The sequence below is a fragment of the Pseudochaenichthys georgianus genome, chromosome 3, assembly GCF_902827115.2.
Source record: "Pseudochaenichthys georgianus chromosome 3, fPseGeo1.2, whole genome shotgun sequence".
Classification (NCBI taxonomy): domain Eukaryota; kingdom Metazoa; phylum Chordata; class Actinopteri; order Perciformes; family Channichthyidae; genus Pseudochaenichthys; species Pseudochaenichthys georgianus.
The window spans coordinates 22,840,027-22,862,950 of record NC_047505.1 but is presented as its reverse complement, the minus strand read 5'-3'; the positions used below and the strand labels follow the sequence as shown (position 1 = coordinate 22,862,950).

The 22,924-nt window shown below is 40.6% G+C and overlaps 2 protein-coding genes across 3 annotated transcripts; one reads left to right on the top strand and one right to left on the bottom strand.

The window, feature by feature from the left end:
* The first annotated feature begins 1,867 nt into the window (after nt 1-1,867).
* cfap70 (cilia and flagella associated protein 70) lies at nt 1,868-17,868 on the top strand. Of its 2 annotated transcripts, XM_034102686.1 has the most exons (27): nt 1,868-2,004; nt 2,653-2,839; nt 3,668-3,763; nt 3,857-3,942; nt 4,996-5,076; nt 5,569-5,760; nt 6,043-6,225; nt 6,585-6,679; nt 7,183-7,273; nt 7,564-7,701; nt 7,818-7,973; nt 8,185-8,274; nt 8,452-8,543; nt 9,233-9,293; nt 9,413-9,595; nt 9,758-9,889; nt 10,084-10,212; nt 10,429-10,562; nt 10,948-11,063; nt 11,731-11,940; nt 12,240-12,382; nt 12,752-12,904; nt 13,188-13,349; nt 15,834-15,923; nt 16,235-16,336; nt 16,733-16,780; nt 17,171-17,868. In XM_034102686.1, the coding sequence occupies exons 1-27, from the start codon at nt 1,930-1,932 to the stop codon at nt 17,267-17,269; spliced, it is 3,324 nt and encodes a 1,107-aa protein (XP_033958577.1). In that variant the 5' UTR covers nt 1,868-1,929; the 3' UTR covers nt 17,270-17,868. The 2 variants fall into 2 exon arrangements, with proteins under 2 accessions (XP_033958577.1, XP_033958584.1); XM_034102693.1 differs by lacking the exon at nt 4,996-5,076.
* Nucleotides 17,869-17,913: 45 nt separating this feature from the next.
* LOC117442271 (transmembrane protein 138-like) lies at nt 17,914-20,692 on the bottom strand. Its single transcript, XM_034078275.2, has 4 exons — nt 20,610-20,692; nt 20,244-20,415; nt 19,758-19,833; nt 17,914-18,038 (listed from the first exon to the last, which is right to left on the bottom strand). Exons 1-4 carry the CDS (start codon nt 20,624-20,626, stop codon nt 17,926-17,928), a joined length of 378 nt encoding a protein of 125 aa, XP_033934166.2. The 5' UTR covers nt 20,627-20,692; the 3' UTR covers nt 17,914-17,925.
* Between the last annotated feature and the right edge of the window lie 2,232 nt (nt 20,693-22,924).

Here is a 22,924-nt window from a genome sequence, read left to right as displayed (position 1 = left end):
ATTTCCAAACATTTGGACTACCTATGTTGCAAATGTATTATCTTTTCAATTTACACACGGCATCTATTGCACGTCTGTCCGTCCTGGGAGAGGGATCCCTCCTCTGTTGCTCTCCCTGAGGTTTCTCTCATTTTTCCCTTTAAACTGGGTTTTCTTTGGAAGTTTTTCCTTGTACGATGTGAGGGTCTAAGGACAGAGGGTGTCGTATTGTCATACTGATATTCTGTACACACTGTGAAGACCACTGAGACAAATGTAACATTTGTGATATTGGGCTATATAAATAAACATTGATTGATTGATTGATTGAAATCTCATATTGAAATCTCATATATGAGCTATCAGCCCTGTGTTTAGATAAGAATACAACGAAATCTCTCCCTGATCCAAGACTCATCTCACTGCAGGGTGATAGAAGGACACCCCATCTACTCACCCAGAAAAAATCAGGACATTCTGATGTGGAGTTTCAAAATAAAAGACCTTTGAAATCCCATATATGAGCTATCAGCCCTGTGTTTAGATAAGAATAAAACGAATTCTCTCCCTGATGCAAGACTCATCTCACTGCAGGGTGATAGAAGGACACCCCATCTACTCACCCAGAAAAGATCAGGACATTCTGATGTGGAGTGAGATGAGTCTTGCACCAGGGAGAGATTTCGTTTTAGTCTTATCTAAACACAGGGCTGATAGCTCATATATGGGATTTCAAAGGTCTTTTATTTTGAAACTCCACATCAGAATGTCCTGATTTTTTCTGGGTGAGTAGATGGGATGTCCTTCTATAACCCTGCAGTGAGATGAGTCTTGCATCAGGGAGAGAATTCGTTTTATTCTTATCTAAACACAGGGCTGATAGCTCATATATGGGATTTCAAAGGTCTTTTATTTTGAAACTCCACATCAGAATGTCCTGATTTCTTCTGGGTGAGTAGATGGGCTGTCCTTCTATCACCCTGCAGTGAGATGAGTCTTGCATCAGGGAGAGATCTTGTTTTATTCTTATCTAAACACAGGGCTGATAGCTCATATATGGGATTTCAAAGGTCTTTTATTTTGAAACTCCACATCAGAATGTCCTGATTTTTTCTGGGTGAGTAGATGGGGGTGTCCTTCTATCACCCTGCAGTGAGATGAGTCTTGCATCAGGGAGAGATTTCGTTTTATTCTTATCTAAACACAGGGCTGATAGCTCATATATGGGATTTCAAAGGTCTTTTATTTTGAAACTCCACATCAGAATGTCCTGATTTTTTCTGGGTGAGTAGATGGGGTGTCCTTCTATCACCCTGCAGTGAGATGAGTCTTGGATCAGGGAGAGATTTTGTTTTATTCTTATCTAAACACAAGGCTGATAGCTCATATATGAGATTTCAATATGAGATTTCAAAGGACTTTTATTTTGAAACTCCTTACATTTTACATTTACTCGTGGTAGTTATACGTAGTTTGTTTTAAATAATTATTGATCACATTATATAGTACATATTTCTTAATTTAATATGTTTGGTTTGTTTTATAGGTGCTTTTGTTATTGACCGAGTAAGCGCTGGGATTTTACCGTAATGCTTCTAATATTCGCGCACCCCAATATCACGTGCGGGCTGGCTTGACTGTGTTTTCCCAAGTGGAGGCTGGCTTGACCGCAGTGTGTACCTAACGGAAATAAATGTATTGTAGGCCAAGTTGAAACGCACTGCAATATGTACAAATATTATACACATTCACCACTGTAAGTGAAACAGCGTGCTTGAGATTTGTCACCTTTATTTAAGAAGTGTTTTCCGACGTCCGATATTTCAATGCTCCACCTTAATGCACCACCATGTGTAGCGCAGTTGCCAGGAAACGGAATTCTGTGTATCCAAGGAAAAGATCAACCAAGGATCAGAACAGGAGCTAAAGTATCTATCATTAGTCTACACAATGGAGACGACAGGAGATACTGCAGAAACGGGCTGTACAAATATAAAAATAACTGTCATCCGTGGAAATAACCTGGTAAGCTCTTTCCAATTAACTAAACATATAAAAAAGTAAAGCACCTCACACATGTTTGTTAACGTAAACTTACTCACGTCACGTTAGCTAACTTACAAACGGCTACAACGACAGAAATGTGCTTAGCCAACTGAGTTTATAAATGTGCATTTAACCTTTTATTTCAGCTATGGTTTACTAAACCCAAAAACTGAAAGTTAACCCCGTCTTACTGATTGTTATCACCTTAGTTTGGAAGCAAGGCGTGTAATGTTATATTGCTCAAATATTGAACAAGAGTTACCTTTATCTCTTGGTTCAGTTTGTATAATACATATTGCATTACATTCACTAATGGAGGAATTTACTCACAAAATTCACTTGGTAAACATGGCAAATGCCACATTTTAGAAACACTTAATTTTGACGTTAGACTCTGTTTCAAGTTATGAGAAGCAACATTTATCCATTGCATAGCATTTTTTTTTAAACAATCTGTATATAATCTTAAATTAAGTTCAAAACATTTAGTATTTTACTGACACCTGTTCTGGAAGATGTTACTCAATTATTTTACAGACTTTCCCCTTCCTTTAGAAGGCTGACATGAGCCATATCATCAGCGTATTTACAGTTATAAGTGTGACTTATCCTGTCTTCTCTTTTCAGCAAGGAAAAAAGACAGACGGCTTCCAGAGTTTTCTGCAGGTTCAGGTGGATGGAAATGTGCTGGGAGAGTCAGACAGGAAGCAGGTCGACCCGGTGGAGCAGCGTGTTGATTATGACTTTACCTGCAGCTTTACCTGCAGCAATAACACTCAGGCTCTCAGTGACCTCGCCCATAAACCCATCATATGTAAGTTGAGTTTAAAAGTGTTGTTCTGTCTCTTGATATCTGATACACTGAAATATCTAAACATCTGGTCGCACACCTTCGCTTCTTTCAACTTTTGTTAACTCTTGTTGTTTTAATCTCCAGCGTCTTCTTAAAAGCCAAAGTTAGCTTAGCTGATAATGTCAGATTTAGGCTGCTTTTACAAAGGTGATGAATTATTATTTTACCACAGAAAAGGTCTCACATTTCTGTCCTTAAACATGTGCAGCTGACATTTTGTAAAATAAAATGTTGATTATTTGTAATATATTTACAAAACTGAGGATTGTGACCTAGATTCAAATACATTTTACTGCACAAACTGGTGATTTAATGCAGTTTAGTTTGTTAATATTTGTACCAACACTAAAGATGAAACTTACATAGCTCCCTTATGACCAACATGCAAAATAAACCAACTTCAAGTTAATCTTCTTGGGCTAATGTTTAACTTACTGGCTAAACTGTTAAAGTTCATGTTCGACATCTGAAATCACCAGATTTGAGTTCTTCTGCATTTTTGGTGTCAGTTGATGGTGATATTCATGACAGCATTATTGGTCGTTTTGTCAACCATCCATGAATTATTCTGTGCAGATATCCTGCCTTGACATAGCATGCTCATTCCCAATGAATCCCTGCCAAAAAATGGAGTAAAGACTGACAAGCTGCTTAACTGAAAGATTAAACTGTCATTGCCATAACACTGGTGGTAGTGTGCTTACTGTTGAAGTAGCACAGAGATATTCCTGAAGTTTCCACACCTGTATCAGTTCTCACAGCTCTGTTTAATGGTGTTGTTGTGGTCAGTGACAGTGAGAGAGGTCCTGCCCGAGGAGAAGAAAGCTGATGCGAAAACAGCCGTGCTGGGCCAAGCTGTGGTGGACCTGCTGCCGCTGCTACACGGTACACAAAAAAGGAAACAGCAACTTACTTCATAGGGCATTCTGTACAGGGCAACACTCACTGCTGGATCATGGTGTTCTCTTCTGTCTTCAGGTCAGTGCAGCTTTTCGTCCACAGTTCCACTGAATCCAGTGTACAGCCCCTCAGCCAAAGCTTCTTCCCAGGACATTGGCTCAAAGGTCCATTGGTTAATCACTTTTTAATGATATCATTCATCTATTGTCAGACAGGGTCATTGCTTCTTTAAATATCAGAGATGTGACATTCTCTTATGCACTTCATATAAGGGCACATTTCTTTTTTTTCTAGGTTCTGTCTTTAATTTTGTCGAACTTAATATGAGTTAAGTATTTTAGCTAAAATAAATGTTGACTATATATGTATTCAAGGCTATATTTGCAACCAGACTAAATGAAAACTGCACAGGGGCCTCAGTTAGAGACTCAAACTTACAATGCGTACATTTTTTGGGGGGGTATTAATTGATTGCACATTTGTTTTGGAAAATGTTACCACTAAGTACAATGGAAGTAAAATATTAACCTTGCAGTATTACATCAATTGGGGCCTGTCATGGTCCATATTAATTATCAATCCTAAATGCAATGATTCTTTAATAAAGTTACCAAAATAGGGTACCAATGGCAAAAATGCATGTTGGCGACTACACATCAGCCATTATGTTGTCATTCGTGCAATAAACTGACTATTCTAATTGCCAGACATTTCCACAAATGAAAGAATATTGCTCTTAATTGTCCTGCCATCTGAGGGGTTACAAGTATCATTTCTGGTTTGACTAAGAGACAATAGAGATCAATCTGTAGACTTATTGTTATACCTACTGAGTTTCTGTAGCCATTCCTCTAATACTGCTGATATTTAGATGAGTGTATTAGCCATAAACAGACGATAACATTTAGTTATCTTTCCTATCATTACTTTCTCTTTTAAGTTTCCAGGAAAGTGTTGGGATCAGACATGCTGCCCTTTTTCTGCTTGTTCTCTGCCTTGTTGTCAATCTCTAGGTGTACTAATAAAAGCAAAAGCCACAACAATTATAATTGTATGCATTTTTGTATTACGGTAAATGTTAATATATGGTGATAAACGATTTTACATTATCACCAAACTTTTGTTGAGTTAGTCTGGAGAATGAATGGATGAGACGTTAAATAGACGGTAGTTGTTTCTTCCAGATGTGTTAATCAGTGAATGTTCTACGATCACAGAGCAGCCTGAATGTGGAGGCAGCATGTAGGGCCAGACACAAGCAGTTGGCCAACCAAGTCATCCCAAAGTGGAGGAGTCAGGTAATCCCATCAACTCACTAGAGCTAGGACAGCTACAGGGTGAATATCTAATCAAGGGACATTTTTGATCTGTCATATTGAATAGCTCTCATAACATTCCCATGCCACAGTCTCTGATCACACTTGGTTTTAGTGGGCTGCAGTGCAGGTACCTCCACCATGTGGACATTTGGCCTATAAGGATGCACTTTATAAACATAATAACAAGTACCAATAGTTATACCTAAAAGAAAGCCTGCACACGATGAAAACCACATTGATTCAAGATGAAATGGTAATTAGACCACTTACTGTACTTACGCAACAGAATGGCTGGGAATTCGATTTGCATGAAGTCTTCTGGGTATCAATGATGAACAGAAAAGTTGCCCTGCCAAAGCCCTAATCTTAGTCCACAGTATGTCAGATCTTTAATTCGAAAAATGCTATTTTCAGACAATGTGATGAAACAATATATTAAAAAAATGTGCCTCATAATTTCACCTTTTTTAGCAACCGACCTTGGATGTGTGTGTCAGTGTGACGGATCCATTGCTGTCTGAGACTGAACTCTCAGGCTCCAACCTGCTGAGGGTAATCATGGAGACAGCCTTCTCCATCCCTGAGCCGTGGACGTTGCAGTCTGGCCCCAACCCCCCTCCCTGCACATACACTGCTGCCATGGAGGTCCCGCTGACTGCACAGGTGTTACTCTTTGATCCTCATGTAACTCCTTTAAGCTATTTTAATGACCAGAACCAATTACCTTTGTATAATATTCAGTCTGTAACTTTTAAGTGTAGCTGTCCTAGAAAAAAAAAGGTAGGAATATCTTATCTATGAGAGTGTCATGGTGCACAATGGTACTAGCAGTGTTCGACCAAAATGAAACCCATGCTGCCCAGTTCAGACCAAGATCAAATCTGAACTATTCAAGGGGGGCGACACATTTTAATATAACGACTCTATGGTTTCTCTGACTGCCAGAAAGATCAGGTGCTGGTGTTCTGTGAGGGGCAGCTGAAGGCAGGGGGACAGAGGGAGGAAACGGGCCGACAGAAGAAAAGGCCCCATCTAGCGCTGCTGGTCCCGGGGAATCACTTCCTGCCTGCTGTCTTTTCCAAGGAAGAGCACTTCGAACAGGAGGACGGCCAGCTGACTGGCGTAGAGGTAACCACAAAGTTAGTTGTGTTGCCGATTGTGTTAGCTGCAATGCACATTGATTTAGCAGAATGGCACATTAATGTAACTTTCAAAACATGGAAATGCATGAAAGTGAGGGATTTCATATTATTCATTTTTTAGATACAACCAGACTTTGAAGTAAAAGAGAATAATAAGGCACACAGGCTTGGCTAGTGACTACTGATATTAGAAGTGTATTAAGAATACTAAAATATAAAAAGTAAATTAGACATAGGGTAGCGTTTGTATTACTATAGATTGAAACATCTCAAACTAGATAATTGAGCATGGAAGCAGGCTCAGTTACAGGGTCAGTCACACTTCTGTTCTGAATGTTCCTACAGGACCGGGAGTTTCGTGATGAGTCCGAGTCCACTAAGAGCAGGGTGAGCTGGGACACTGAGATGTGCTGCTTCCTGGATGCAGGAGGAACTACCAGGTCAGCCAAACACACAACTCACTGCTCCATTCTGATCATAATGCTACCTGTTGGCAATAACCATAAAGAGATTATACTGGAGAAGAAAAGTTAATTATTAGTTGGACAATCTATGCCAAGGGGAAAGGTATTCTGGAAGTCCTGGAAGTTGTCTGATCTGAAAATGAAAAACCTAAATCTCCAACAAAGCAACATACAATATACTTAACAGTTTAAAAAAAGTGAAATCAAATAGTGTAATAGACATAATGGTGCAAGTAAGTTGCAGATTAAGACACATGTATACATATAAAATAGAATAAGATGAAGCAGAGTTCAAATTAAACACTGTACATTTGAATAAATACTGTGAACTATAATGATATATAAATGTGTTGTAAAAATACAATATGTGAGTAGTTGGACTTCAACAGTCTTATAGCCTTTCAGACAACCTGTCCCTGAAAATACAGAGAAGGATAGAGGTAGAAAAAGATCTGAAAAGTATGTGTATCGATGTTCAGGCTGCGGCAGAAGATCACTGAGAGCAGACTGTGGCCGCTGGAGATTACGAGGTCTTTGGCTCCCATGACAAAGGCAGCAGAGAACAAGACGGTGAGATGGCTGTGATATCAAAGGTTCACTTCAGAAATGTCTCCCCTCTCTGTCTCTACTGTATTGATCATGTGTCAACTGTCCAGCCTGTGTGTGTGTGTGTGTGTGTGTGTGTGTGGTGTGTGTGTGTGTGTGTGTCTGTGTGTGTGTGTGTGTGTGTGTGTGTGTGTGTGTGTGTGTGTCTGTCTGTGTGTGTGTGTGTGTGTGTGTGTGTGTGTGTGTGTGTGTGTGTGTGTGTGTGTGTGTGTGTGTGTGTGTGTGTGTGTGTGTGTGTGTGTGTGTTCATTTAGCTAGCAGAGGAGGCCCAAGAGATCCCCTTCCATGGAATTGCGTATGTAGACATGGGACGGCTGCTGTATCCTGGAGTCAGCCGCATCCGGGGAGCATACAGCATACTTCCCTTCTTCGAGGCTGATTTGCTGAAAAAGGTCACTCAAATAGTCACAAAATACTTTAATGTATAAGGTGTAGTAAATAACCTTGGTACCATGGTGGAATGTACTGTTGTTTCTCTATTAAAGTGAGTTTGTCATTGATCTTAAAGGCCAAGCGGAGTGTCAGTGTGTTAAAGGAGCAGGCCAAGGCTGCAGCCAATCAGCGCCAAGCTCGTGCTGCCTCCGCTGCAGGCTCCCACAAGGCCAAAGCAGGCAGGAACTCTGATGGGAGGGGAGCGAAGGATTCCAAGGAGCCGGCCAAAAAGGTCAGCAAGGTTGTGATGGTCAGGAGAGATAACATTTGATATAAAACTTTAATTAAGATAATCATATATAGGACATGTAGAGCAAGAAAAGTCATTTTTTGTAACAGGATTTCAGCATTTAGTTATCACCAAAATGTAACTTTTCAAACTTTACGTCCAGGTGATGTTTGTGAAGGTTGGGCCCTAATGTAGCCTGTTTTTATTATGTCAGCAACCTGGTAATCAGAGCAGGACGTCTGCAGCCGACGGCGTGGCCGACACTTTGGCTGAAACTGAACCCCACGTCAATATGGAGAGAAATGTAAGCTTCAACTAACAGCATCACAACTCTGTACTGTATTATACAGAAAGCACCATTTTTTTCAAACTGCCGTTGTTGTTTTAGATCCAGTTAGAGCAGCAGCAATACAAACTCCTAACATGAATGCTTAATACTGTAATCTCCCGCATCTTTATCCAGTTGAATTGTTTGTGACAGATGTATTTGGAGGCCAGAACCTATATTATCATTGATATAGCCTTGGAGAAACCGCTGGTACCCAAAACATCTTCGGAGGAGCTCTCTAGAAGGTAAGGTCTTAAATAATAGGGAGAGTGTGGCTTGGTGGGTAAGTGCGCTCATCTTCAGATCAGAGAAGCACCGGTTCAATTTCACCTTGATACCCACTGTATCCCAGCATCTGGGCGTGTCCTTGGGCAAGACACTTCACCACCAAAATTGCTCCTGAGGGGATTGCCCACAGTATTGAGTCAGTCGCTTTGAGTAAAAGTGTCGAACAAGTAACATGTAATGTAAGAATAAGGGTCCCCTGGTTACTGAGACATTTATTTGACATGTAAACGTGTCTTCTACTCGTTTAAAGGCAACATTTCTAATATGACAGAATTCCATCCGATGGCGCTCTATGGTCTATTTATTACATTTGGCTGTTGCCCCTTGGGACAATCTTGCACTAATGTACATTCTCATAATATTGAAGTCACTGTTATTTACATATTGATTGTTGTGTTTTTATTTAGGTCTTAATGTGTCCACATGTAAGAATTGTGTCTTTGACTGTGTATATATATATATATATATATACATATTTGCACACATATTTTTTAAATTTTTATACACATTTGTTTTTATATTCGTGATTGTGGGAAGCGGTATTTCAATCTCTCTGTCTGTACACACAAACTGGAAGATTGTCAATAAAGTTGACTTTGACTTTATGTTGAACACGAATTCTGAGATGTGTCTCTATTTCCTGCAGGGTGAAAGCGTTGATTCCACCCAGATCTCCACTTCCACCGGGTCATAGCAGAGCAGAGAGAGTAAAGCATTTATTGGGTTTACAGCTTGTATACATGCACACACAGACACAAGTAAAAACACACAGAAGTGGAGATCAGTTTACTTGCTGAACTCTCTTCATGATTCTGTGCTCTTTCAGGCAGTGCTGGACTTTCACAGGCAGGTAGGCAGCGTGGTGACCCATGTTTCTGATCAACATGAGGAATTGTTCGGATCGAGATGCAAGGCGCCTGAAGGCAGCAGCCGGGAGCAGATGATGGTTCAGCTGATGGGGTCGCTCAATGTCTCTGGGAGATACTTCGCTTTGAAGGAACAGTTGAAGGTCAGAACAACTGCACACATCCCTGGTGGAGGAAAATTGTTTTCTGGATCCGTAGCCCCTTAGGTTTTGACACTTGTGGTGTGTGTGTGTGTGTGTGTGTGTGTGTGTGTGTGTGTGTGTGTGTGCGTGCGTGCGTGCGTGCGTGCGTGTGTGTGTGTGTAGCATGCAGTGGTGAGGATTGTACGAGACAAAATGCAGAGGACAGAACCATTCACTGACCCTCAGGAGCTGAAGGCTTTTGTCAGCAAGCTCTACGTGTACCTGGTGGACGAGATGCACACAGCTATCAACAAGGTAACACACACACACACACACACACACACACACACACACACACACACACACACACACACACACACACACACACACACACACACACACACACACACACACACACACACACACACACATATAGTATATAAATACTATAGTATATGTGTTTATGAACTCTACATTATATATTTATTTTCTCTTCTCCTTCTCTCCAGATTTATTCCGATGACATCAATGATGACTCCCCGGATGAGATGCAGTTGAGTTCTTCTCAGCTCAGACATTTTTCCAGAGAGGCTCAGCTAATTGGGGATTATCAGCATGCTGTTCAGTACTACCAAGAGGTACCAGAGCATACTCATGATACTTAAGCACTTAATTTACAGTAAATTAGGAAAAGAACTTCCTTAAAACTTTTTTTTTTACAACTGTATACTATACTATACTCATGACAAGATGTATAAAAACGAAACAGAGCAGGGTGTTCAGCATAGACTGTATATATAAAGGCATAAAGGTATAAAATCAAAATGCATGTATTCACTCTTATTTTCCTCTAGCTGGTGGTGAGGCATCCCGGTGAGCCATCCCACACATTTGAGTGGGGAAGCCTCTACATGAGGACTGGAGACTACATGAAGGCTAGAGAGTGTTACCATGACGCTGTTGCCATCCAGCAGGCGCACCAACCAAGGTGAGAAACCCTCAACAAAAAATATCTGTAGAAAAAGTGAATTATTATTTACAAGAGAAGGTGAACAAATGATTTCTGCTTTATAAGAATGAACAATTACATATTAAGAGGAGCCATGAGCTCAATACTAAAATCTTAAGTGTATTATTTTTATCATAATTATTTTTCTATTATTGGGAATAAAATCGTCATGTGTCGATTTCAAATCTGTAACCGGACACCACTCCCACTTCACCGTCGTCCTCCACCATGCAGCTACTGTTTATAACTGGATATGTGAAATATTTGCTTACGTCTACTGAAGGTGACTCAATGGTTATGTTTGAACAGTGTGATGTGGATAAAAAAAGGTGTTAACACTGAAAGCCTGTGTGCGTTTCCCCAGCCTGATGATGTGTGGGGTCTTGGCAGCGATGTCTGAGCATCACGAGGAGGCTCAGATCTTCCTGGAGAGAGCTGCCAGCTTAGACCCACACAGTGTGGTGGCATGGACGCTGCTGGGTGAGATTATAGTCTGTTTCTCACTGCTGTTTACCCTAATGTGTTTAATGCTCTTAATGTGTTTAATTTGTGTAAAGACTTTGAATTGCCTTGTGCTGAAAAGTGCTATATAAATAAACTTGCCTTGCCTTACCCTGTGAACACATACCGTACACAATATCACTTCTGACACATTTTATAAAGTCTATACACAAAGTATCTTTGTTATCAGCATGTCAGTTTTGTATATTCCCAGTATGATGGATTCTCTTTAAATGATATTATGTATGAATATTATTACCCCCCCATTCTTAATCTCAAAACAGCAATGAGTACAAACCCTATGGTACAAACGCTGCACTTCCTTGGGAGTTTAAAAACCAATGACAAAAAAATAAATATCTGAGGAAATCGTCTTTTTTCAAATGTATTGGTCTGTTTCAGTGCAGTAGTGTTGGTGAAAATAAAACAGAGTTTCAGAGGCTTTTTGTAAAATAAAAAATAAAAATAATAAGACTCCACAACATATCAAAAATGCCTATGTATGAAATGTAGAGAATTATCAACAATTAATAACTTTGGTTGAAAAACATTCATATCCTCTGACCCTAAATGACCCGGCTGTGAGTGTTTAAGGTCTCTGGGAATTGTACTGCCCCATTTCATGTTTACTGGGAATATTTTCCAGGGTTGATTCATGAGAGCCAGAACGAATCCATCCTGGCAGAGAGGGCTTTTGTGGAGGCCAGAAAGCAGCTGAGGGCAAAAGAAGCAAAGGAGCAAACACAGAGTGAGGAGGAGGAACAAGACAAGGAGGAGAAAAACAAGAAGGAGAATGACCAGCGAGAGGAGGAGGACGTGGCCCCGCCTGCATGTCCGGCTCCTGCTGTTAAGAAAGGTCAGAGGCAACAGAAGAGTGTAATGTCATTTTCTCTCGTCACACGAGTAAATGCTGTTCTTGGAGAGAAAAGCAGAAATGCTATGGGACTCTGGTATTATTTGTGTGCCAGCAGTGACTAAGAAAAGAAAATGTTAACATGATAAGATACACAATATAAGTAAAACACACACTCTGTTGGCCACATTCACTTAGAAATAGGACTTGTCTCATCTTCTGTAACTTTGATATACGCTCATTCAGCCTTAAGATAATGGCAGCTAATGTTACCTGACAATGTTACCCTCATTTCCTTTCAGACCCCGAGGCTGGAGAGCAGGGCCCAGAGGGGCAGGGAGAGCCTGCAGTACAGAGTGTCAGCTCCAGATCAGCTTCAGCTAAACTCTCCTCCTCCATTTACACAGAGACAGTTCAGTTCCTGCTGCAGCACTCTGCCCTGCAGGTACAAACACTGAGCAGCTGGTGGTTTAAACAGCAACAACAACAACAACAACAACAACAACAGTGTGCAGTACTGCTGTAAATAAATTGTGTGTCCCCAAGTTAAGTGTGTTATGCTGCAAAAGGGATTTATGACCACAATTGGTGCTCTAATATCTGGAAAATCAGAGTTACCTGTTGAAAGCTGTTTGAAAGACTTTTGGAAGTCAAAACTAATTATGAGAATAAGACAATATAACAATCATAATCTGCAAGTTTTTTCTTAGACTACACATTCCTGTCGTCTTTCATTGGCTTGCTCAAATGAACAGTTTTAAAGAAAACAAAAAGTTGTAGTTGCTTATAGTTGTCACTGTGTTCCTGCGGTCAGATGGCGGAGCAGGCTCTGTCCCTGCAGCTGCTGTGCTCACATGGGGGTCGCAGCGGCTCCTATCTTCTCCATCTGGCCCGGCTGCAGATGCTCAGAGGAGACTACTGCAGTGCTGCAGCCAGCCTGCAGGAGGTGCTGATCCACAGAGAGCAGGTACTGAACTCTAACTATTTACTGCAACACCACGTGGATAATGTGACATGGACCGGATGGTTTACTGCCTCTGTACTGTTCTGTTAAGTTTGGAATTATACACTTCCTCAACCATGTCCTTTTTGTTTGTAGCCAGAAAAAAATATATTGTAATATGATAAAATGTGTTTACTGCACAGTGGTGGAAAGTAACAGAGAACATCTACTCAACTATTGTACTTAGGTGCTATTTTGACATACTTGCACTTTTTTCCATTTTATGATACATATACATGGTGAACAGGATGTGGATGCGTGGGCGCTGAATGGTCACTGTCTCCATCTGCGGGGAGAGGTCAGTGATGCCCAGGAGAGCTATGAGCGGAGCCTGAACTTCCTGCAGCAGCCTTCAGACCCCCACCTGGTCCTCCTCCAGCTGGGCTCCATCTACCTCCAACAGAGAAAGGTCAGATACTAAATAATAATAATAATAATAATTGTTATAGCGCCTTTACAATGGGAAACAAAACAACAAAAATAATAATAGTCACAAGGATACACAGGTTAGAACAAATAAATGACCGGTTGCTGGGTACTGCATTTTAGCAGAGAGTCGGCATTCCTGATAGCAGAGGGGAGAGCATTCCAGAGGGTGGGAGCTGCGACACTGAAAGCCCTGTTGCCAAAGGTTTTTAGCTTGGAGCGCTGGATGGAGAGCAGCCCGTTGTCGGAGGACCGCAGTTGACGAGAAGGGGGGTGTAGCGTAGGGCTGAAGGAGGTCAGAGATGTAAGCAGGGGCTAGGGAGTGGAGAGATTTGTAAGTTAGCAGGAGGAGTTTGTACTGGATGCGTGACTTGACCGGGAGCCAGTGAAGGTGGATGAGGGTGGGGGTAACGTGTTGCCAGGGCTTAGTGTGGGTGAGGAGCCTGGCTGCAGAGTTCTGGACGTACTGGAGCCTGTCCAGGGCTTTGCTGGTGACCCCGAACAGGACTCCATTGCAGTAGTCCAGGCGTGAGGAGATGAATGTATGAATGAATGTTTCTGCAACGGGGTCGGGGAGAGAGGGCCGGAGTCTGGAGATGTTTCGAAAGTGGAAGAACGCAGTTTTGACAGTAGACCTGATGTGGGAGTTGAAGGTGAGGCTAGAGTCCAGAGTGACGCCCAGGCTGCGAACCTCAGGGGAAGGGTGGATGGAGCAGCCATCGATGGTGAGGAGGAGATCTCCAACCTTCCGGAGCAGTGTTTTTGGGGCCACAACCATGAGCTCTTATGGAAGATTTGTCTATATATATGTGTGTGAACAGATAAATATGCTCTGTGTTAATGTGTACTCTGTTAATGTAAAGAAAATACAAAAACAGATTTATAACATAAAAATGATCTGCAAATAAGGAAACAAACTCCACAAATAAATTCTTTGGATCTGCTCTCTGATCAGTCAGGCAGTTTACTCTGTTTATGAATCAGCCTGGTTTTGAAAGAAAATACCACAAACTTCATCAGGAAAAATTAGGAACTCCGAAATCTGTAATGATCTGCAGTACTACAGGGGTCCCTCAGGGCTCTGTTCTTGGTCCCCTCCTCTTCTCCCTGTACACAAACTCGCTCGGATCAGTCATTGGCCCGCATGGTTTTTCATACCACTGCTACGCTGACGACACCCAATTAATTCTGTCCTTTCCCCGCTCAGAGACCCAGGTCGTCACACGCATCTCTGCTTGTCCAGCTGACATCTCTCAGTGGATGTCTGCTCATCACCTCAAGCTCAACCTTGACAAGACTGAACTGCTTTTCCTTCCGGGAAAATATTGTCCCACTCTTGACCTGACAATCAACATCGGCACCTCTGTTGTTTCCCCGACTCAGACTGCAAGGAATCTGGGTGTGACCCTAGATAACAACCTGTTCTTCACTGCAAACATCGCTGCTACAACCCGTTGCTGCAGATACACGCTTTACAACATCAGGAGGATACGTCCCCAGCTGACCCAGAAAGCCACGCAGGTTCTGGTCCAGGCTCTCGTCACCTCACGCCTAGACTACTGCAACTCCCTCCTGGCTGGTCTACCTGCATGTGCCATCCGACCTCTGCAGCTCATCCAGAATGCAGCGGCTCGTCTGGTCTTCAACCTTCCTACATTTTCCCACACCACTCCGCTCCTCCGCTCCCTTCACTGGCTTCCAGTAACTGCTAGAATCCACTTCAAGACACTGGTACTTGCATACCATGCTGCGAATGGATCTGGCCCTTCCTACATCCAGGACATGGTTAAATTGTACACCCCAGCGCGTGCACTACGCTCTGCATCAGCCAAACGACTCGCTGCGCCCTCGCTGCGAGGGGGACCCAAGTTCCCATCAGCAAAAACACGTGGGTTTGCTATCCTGGCACCAAAATGGTGGAATGAGCTCCCCATTGACATCAGGACAGCAGAAAGCTTACACACCTTCCGGCACAGACTGAAAACTCATCTCTTACGACTCCACCTCGAGCGATAGAATTACTAACAAAGAACTGCTAACAGAGCACTTATATACTAATAAAGGACTGGCTTATCTATAGCCAGTTGAGTAGCACTTTAAATGCTTGGCTCTATAAAACCTGATATACTTATATGATTCTGTTTTCTTCAAGGTTGTGTCTTCCTGGTCGAATGTACTTATTGTAAGTCGCTTTGGATAAAAGCGTCAGCTAAATGCAATGTAATGTAATGTAATAATTAAATAGATAGCTAAATTGGTGAAAAAGCCATGAAACAATTGGCTTTTTGTGTACAAGTTATGATAGGGCTGATGTTCTATTGCTATACCTAAATGTGATTAACTATGTGTAATAACATCATTGCGCTGTAGATACCAGGCAGACAAAACAATTATTATCATTACGTTTAAGTACAACAAATACAGTGTAAATACATATTTTATTTTTTGTTGTGTTTTCTATGTTTAGTTTGAGCAAGCCAAAGTGGTCTACCTGCAGGCCTGCGAGCAGTCTCCGTCCTGCCTGACCTGGCTGAACCTGGGCATCGCCTGTTACCGGGTAAAACTCTACCTCCAGACCAATGACTAGAAACCTGAAAGTATATTAAATGCACATTGAATTCAGTTTTTTAAAAGTTAAAAAAGGAAGTCAATTTTACTTGTATCTTGTGACTTCACAATGTTAAAGGCTGTTAACGTCAGCAATACTTGTGAAAAATCCTCACAGAGGGGTTTAAGTTCTGTCCTAATTCTACTGTGAAGATTTGATGTTATTCCACTGGACTATATAGTTAGTTCATGTTAACAAGAATGCTCTGTTTTTTTTTTACTTTGTGAGGAAGTTATCCTTAGTTGTGTTTGTGTGTGCAGCTGGAGGAGCTGTGTGTAGCTGAGGAAGCGTTGACCGAGGCCAACCATCTGAACACTCAGAACGCAGATGTGTGGGCTTACCTGTCTCTGATCTGCCTCAAGGTGAGTGATGGGGACACTCACTGGCCCCGTACCATTTCAAGCTCTGCCTCCCTTTATGTCTACATTCCTACATACAATGCATGACACCAAGAAATATACCCTCAACTCAAACAAATGGGGGGCACACCTTTTGAATCCTTTAGCCTTAGCATGATGCTTTGCTCACAAATCACACATGACATTATCATATTGTTCAGTGAGGCTGGATTTCATTTGAGAATGGGTTCAGCTTAAGGTCCAACAAAGGATACATCTACAGTGTGTGACCTATTTCCCTTCAGGCTGTGACGGGGGACACAGTTCAGCACACACTCACATTTTAATACCTGCAACTGCATTTTTCAAGGCATGCTGCAGGGACCTGAACTAACCATGGAATTAACTTTATATTTTCAGTCTGGCAGACAAGAGGAGGCAGAGCAGTTTTATAAGTATGCAACACGGGTGAGTGTGTTTTTATTTTTAAATTCAGAAGTAGGGCTAGGACTGTTTTGATTTTATTGGTAGTTATCAATATTGCTTCAAAAATAAATATTCAAATTAAAACTAGCACAATAAAACTCAGCACACAAAAAGCTTTTAGATTTCTCCCTGAGTCAGGAAAATATGTCCTTCCTGCACCATTTAATTTTTTTTTCAAGGGAGATATTTTTAAATAGATTAGTTACTTTTGTTAAGTTATTACACAAACAAACCTAGGCCATTGTCACCATGTATTTTTATTTCACAAAAATATCCATCACATGTTTTATGAAAGTCATATCTCTTTTTAATTCACAAAAAGTAACACCCATACAGTATAACAAAAACCGTTTCTCATGACTTGGTTTGCAGTTCCACCTGCAGAAGGAATCACTCCTCAAAGAGCTCAGTGAGCTGAAGGATCAGCTCCGCTTCTCTCATCTGCAGTCATGCTTCGGAACAAGCTCATAAATCACATGACCAAGTACATTTTAGAAAACATTTTTATTGTATTTTACACGTCGTTTGAAGATGAAACGCAGCCAGCTCAGATGCACATGATAGTCAAAGATCTTACAGAGAGTGCAGATTAGTATCCGGCCATAATAAAGTTCAACCAAGTCCAATACCCACATTAAAAATAAACTCAAGCAACACAGAAGTCTGAAAGGTATACAAAACAACTTAAATTTGGTCAATATATTCTTTTTAAAAAGAAAGTACATATTAACATAAAACAAGAACAAGGGCATCTGGTGACTGCTATCAAGAGATTATCTTTTAATCATCATCTCACTTTTTCCATAGCATTTCTACAAACTGAACAGCAAAGAAAGCCTGATAAGACGCTGTTTTTATTGTTGTTCGGAAATGTCTTACCAGATTTTGGCACAATCCTTCCTGCACTGGAAGACGATGTAAAGTGGAATATATATTTTGACTACAATTTCTGCAGAATTTACTTAAAAAGCATGTGTTCAAAAAAGGAATTCAGGCCGGAATGTATTTTTTATTTAAACTTTGGAAATGTAATGTTGTGTTTTGATTGTTTTAAAAGCATCTGAAATCCATTTACAAACTGTATTTTATTGAAGCATCTTTACGTCCAATATTTGTTTACGGTGAGATCACTGTCTAACCCGAGAGAACAGTTCTCGCAGCCATGGTGAATCCTCATAGAGGCGAGGGTCGCCCAGATACTCAGTGGTCCTCTTGTAGAAGTAGTAATACAGCACTGAAGCTGTGAAAGAACAAACATGTGAGGAGAAATTATCGTTCAAAAACACCAAAACAAAAATACACTCAATTTCATGGAGCTCTGAATCAGACTGTCAAAAATCCGGAGCTATGAAATGGCTGAGAGGATTAAAATAATTGTTGATAAACAGCGATGACTTAGGGGTTAGTTAATTACAGGTGTCTGCCTTTAGAAATATTTAATTCCTGAAGGCATTACTAATCCAATGCTCAACTAAGCAACTAAACACATCCAAAACAGTAAATAAAAAACAAATAAAGTACAGTTGAATTTCCAATACACCAGTATAGTTGTTCTATTTCAATATTCACTCTAATGTTTTGTAAATGGACTTATATTATCCAGTCTTTAAGACCCCTCAAAGCGCTTTACATACTACATGTCGTTCACACAGAGCAGTGTATGTTACTCTAGGAACTAACATTCATACACATTCACACACCGTTGGCCATGCCATCGGGAACAACTCAGGGTTAAGTACATGTTGACTGCATGGGCTGGGATCGAACCCACAACCTTCTGGTTGAAAGACGACCGCACTCCCTCGCAGCCACAGTCGCCCTGTCTTTTAAACTCAATTACAACAAATCATACATTAATTACATTACTGTAAACTCTTGTCTAACGAACGCTGCATCAACTTTAAATATTGTCATGAGAATCAACTTGCAAAAACGTGAGAATCACTTCAGTTATTGTTTCAAACAAATCTGCATCAACATCATTATTATAACTTAACATCCAAATTAAAACCCAACTGCATAAAAACGTTCAGTTGTGTAAATAAATATTTCAATGGTGCTTTTGAGTTTGCATAATTGATCAGCCATTCCCAAGTGTGTGTGGCTCCTGTTGTAGACTTTGAACAATGATTAAAGGCACTTAAAACCTCAAATGTGATTGTAGACGCAGAGAAATGTGAAAATCCCACCAGCATTTACAACTCAGCCCAGCAGAGTTTACAGTGTCTGAAGGAAAGCTCATGATGAGAGACTTTGGGATCTTTGTGATTCAGCAGTGATGCACAAACTGGGTGGGTCTCAGACAAAACAGAGACAAAAAAACATGGATACATTCTTTTCTAATACTTAATAACAATACCTAGAAAATAAATCCAATTATCCACTTATGAGCTTATACGTGTATGACAATTACACCCGCATGATGATGTTAGATCTCTGCCTGGAGCACGTTGGGAGATTTCTTTATAGAGCATATAAACGTAAAAGTAATAATGTGACTTAATGTTACTTGTGAGTAGTGAGGGGAATGATGGTTTGGTTTACTTAATACTTCAAATTATGTTTTATCTAAAACCATTCACTCTAAATAATTGTGCTCTGAGAGTGAAATTCACCTCCTTCTTATATCCAGCTGGGAGAAAAGCCCAGAGGCTCTACTCTGACAAGCAATTATTCACTCATTAATCTCTTCTTACTTCTGAAAACCAAGCATGTCTCAAATCTGAACACTGTATTTATTTTAATAGTACTGCCTTGATAGCTTCCTTTGTTTTATTTAAATTGAGAAAATACAACTAAATGTCAATCTAAAGAAATACGAGGTGATAGACAGTGGCTCCTTTCTTCTAAAAGAAGCAGATTTTTAACATCCTTAACAAAGCTCTAAGGACAGTATTAAGCGTTCAAAATAAATCCATCTGTTTGGCGTTATAGATAACAAATGAAAATGTAATCTTACCAGCTCTTTGGACCAGAAACAGCACCTGAAGGCCGTCTGTCCAAACAAATCTGTTGGTATTCATCCAACGCAGGTTCTGGAAAGAATATACAGAAATATTTAATGGTTATTTTAATGTCTGAACTTTTAATAACATGTTTCTTTTTAAAAGGAGGCAAAACACTGTTTATTTGGATGAACTCATTAAAAAAAGACTGATGGGAGAAACTTGTCGAGTTGGGCTGCTCTTCCCCAAGAAGAGATGGAAAATAATTCCCTTTCTTATGTAGTTATTCCATTATTTATAGTTTAATTAGTTTATGAAGTACGTGGGTTTTGCCCCCTTAAGAAGTTTCTCTTTAAACAATATAATTTCAGCCTTTTTATGAGTTGGACATAAATACATCAATTAAAAACTATTTGGTTCGTACAGTTGTGAAAAAACGAACATTCATAATACATTTCATATAATATATCTCTGCCTATTTGTGCAAGTAGAGCACGTACCATGAGCCAGGAGTGGAGTATGATACTGAAGGTCAGATAGAGAGCAGAGAGCATTAGCACAGCTCTAAAGCGCTCCAGTAATACAGCCACCAGGCCGACCTGGAACACATAGGTGTTAAACAGCATCAGCAGAATGATGATCAGGTTGAACAGGATTGATATGTCCTGGATTCTGTCGAGAGAAAAGCATGCAAGGAAAGAGGAGAAAATTAGTGACAGGATCAGAAAGATTTCCAAGTTTACTGTCATAGTATAGTGCTGTTTTTAAAATCATTTCCATATGACTCAGTGAGAGAACCAAAGCGTAGTATTTCTAGATTCCCCCTTGGGACATGGTTTGAAAAACAGGATGTCATTCTGGCTTACATGAAGAGTACCAGCATGGTGGCGGGTTCAGTTCTCAGCAGCTCGCTGGAGGAGTTGACGAAGAGGTCGAAGGAGAGCAGGCTGAGCTGGATCAGCAACACCAGAGAGTAGTTTTTGGTTTTGAGCGCTTCCGGCCCGAAGGCTGTGCGCCCGGGGGGACTGTGGTGGTTCCACGATGGATCCAAGGCTGCACTGCACTCACACACTCGCTACATAGAAACATCAATCCACTTTTTCGAGGCCTTCAAATAACTCCACTCTGAAGTTTGAATGATACACGATCAAGGCTCCATTTTCTGATGTTAAAATAAGTCCTGTTTACTCTGGGGAAACCTTTTAAAATAGGAAAAAGGGACGCATTTTGGGATGAGCCCATGGGAGATCACAGGTGTCAACATGTCATAGGTGTTGAGTTTTACTGCTCGAACATTAACGGATGTAGTAGCGCAGTTCAATCCAGGGAGTGATAAAAGCATCCAGGTTTCCTTTCACCCTCATATCACATGTATAGTGACCATCAGGAACCAAATAAATCCATCAGACATTCTGAGGAAAGAAACATGAGAGACATGTTAGTAGTCTCACAACTCACTGTCCATTGCAACTCTCTTTTGGTTGTAAATGTATGTGCACTCAGAGGAGAGACATGTTCTATAATAAATGAATCCATTTAGCTGCCTAGTGTTGATTCTTAAAGATCTGAGAAGTATCCCATAATGGTCCTCCTGTGAAATGATTAAGAAGAACTGGAGGAAATAAACCCTCACATGGTAAATCACTTGGGTAAGGGAGTGACCCTGTGCATCAGTGACTGTAGTATGAGTAACCTGGGCTGCTCTAAGACATGGGCGGACATGTTGGAAGAATACATTCACACAGTGTCATTACAAGCAGACTACATTACCGATCAAGGAGAAACTGTGCCTGCCAAATGATTAGGACTGGCCTGCTTGATACTTTTAGAGTCAGTTCACCTATACAAAATACATCTTCTAACCTCTAGTGGCATTGTGCATGTTGATCGAGTATGGGTTTATACTCTGAGATTCCTGCCTCTCTCTTTTAGGTTTTGTTGGAACTACTTTTCTACTAAAATATATAAAAATAAACTTCTTTCACACTTGTTGTTTTGACTCGTTTGATATCTTAAAATCCGAACAAAGAAAACCCAAACTATTTGCACAGCTAGATGCCAAAAGAGGAAAGCAACTGATTTGTATAGAATTTGGTTGAACCAAACCTTTAAGCACAGCAAGAATATACTGTATAAATGAATATAACTTTTTGCAGTTATCCATATACAGCTGGTGGTACTGAAACCTCCAGATCCAACACAAGTTAAATTAAAGCTAACCCTACAACAGGACATGTATAACAGTTTACCGTCGAGTAGAAAGGCATCTTCTCTCTCAAAGGAGCATTTTTTCTGGTGATATGTAATAACATCCCAAAGTTACAGAAAATGATCAAACAAATCCTGAGGTCTTCCTTTCACAACTTTTGTCTCCACTGGGTAAGTAAATCAGGTTCATCATTGCCTTGGATCCACTTGTGAGCAGGATCACTATCCAACATGGCCTCTTCACTCCGCCTGTCACTAGGTGGATCCTATTATGTATCCCGTATTTATCTATTTATAACTTGGTAGGTGTGACAAAGGTCAAGACCCCTTTTAAACAGTGTATGGCCTACCAGAAGACTATTTATTCTTTAAAGACTGAGATTGTTGGTTAGCATAACGTCTAGCTCCTTGGCAAAGAAACTGGAGAACCAGTGATGTTAGCCAACAGAAAATATTTCTAAACAAACATTTCAAGGTGAAGAATCTCCTTTAAAGTGTTCCAGTAAAGAAGAAACATTTCTTCTCCCTTTTCTTATAAAATGCCCTTCAAAACATTTCAGAAAGTTAGCTTTCCTTTGAAAATAACACTGGTTTAATTTTAAAAGCCTTGGTGTTCTCCTGTCCCTTCATCTTCTAGCTCTTAGTGCCATGTAATCTTCTTAGGAAATTCTTTAACAGCTTGTTTCTTTACACAGACGAGATACATCTTCAATAATACACTGTTTTAAATGATCTATAACTACTCATCAAATGGCTGCCAAAATGACAAAGCGTGAGTACCTGTAAATGAAGAATGATATCAGAGGCTGGAGTAGTATCTGTCCAAACAACTCAAGTGTGCAGCACAGATTGAAAGCTTACGTCCTTCTTAGTAACAGGGTTTATCCCCCCACCTCTCTAATAGACAGGCACAAGGTTTGTGGATGACATCTGAATTTCTCACTTTCGTACATGTATTGAATTATTTTGCTTA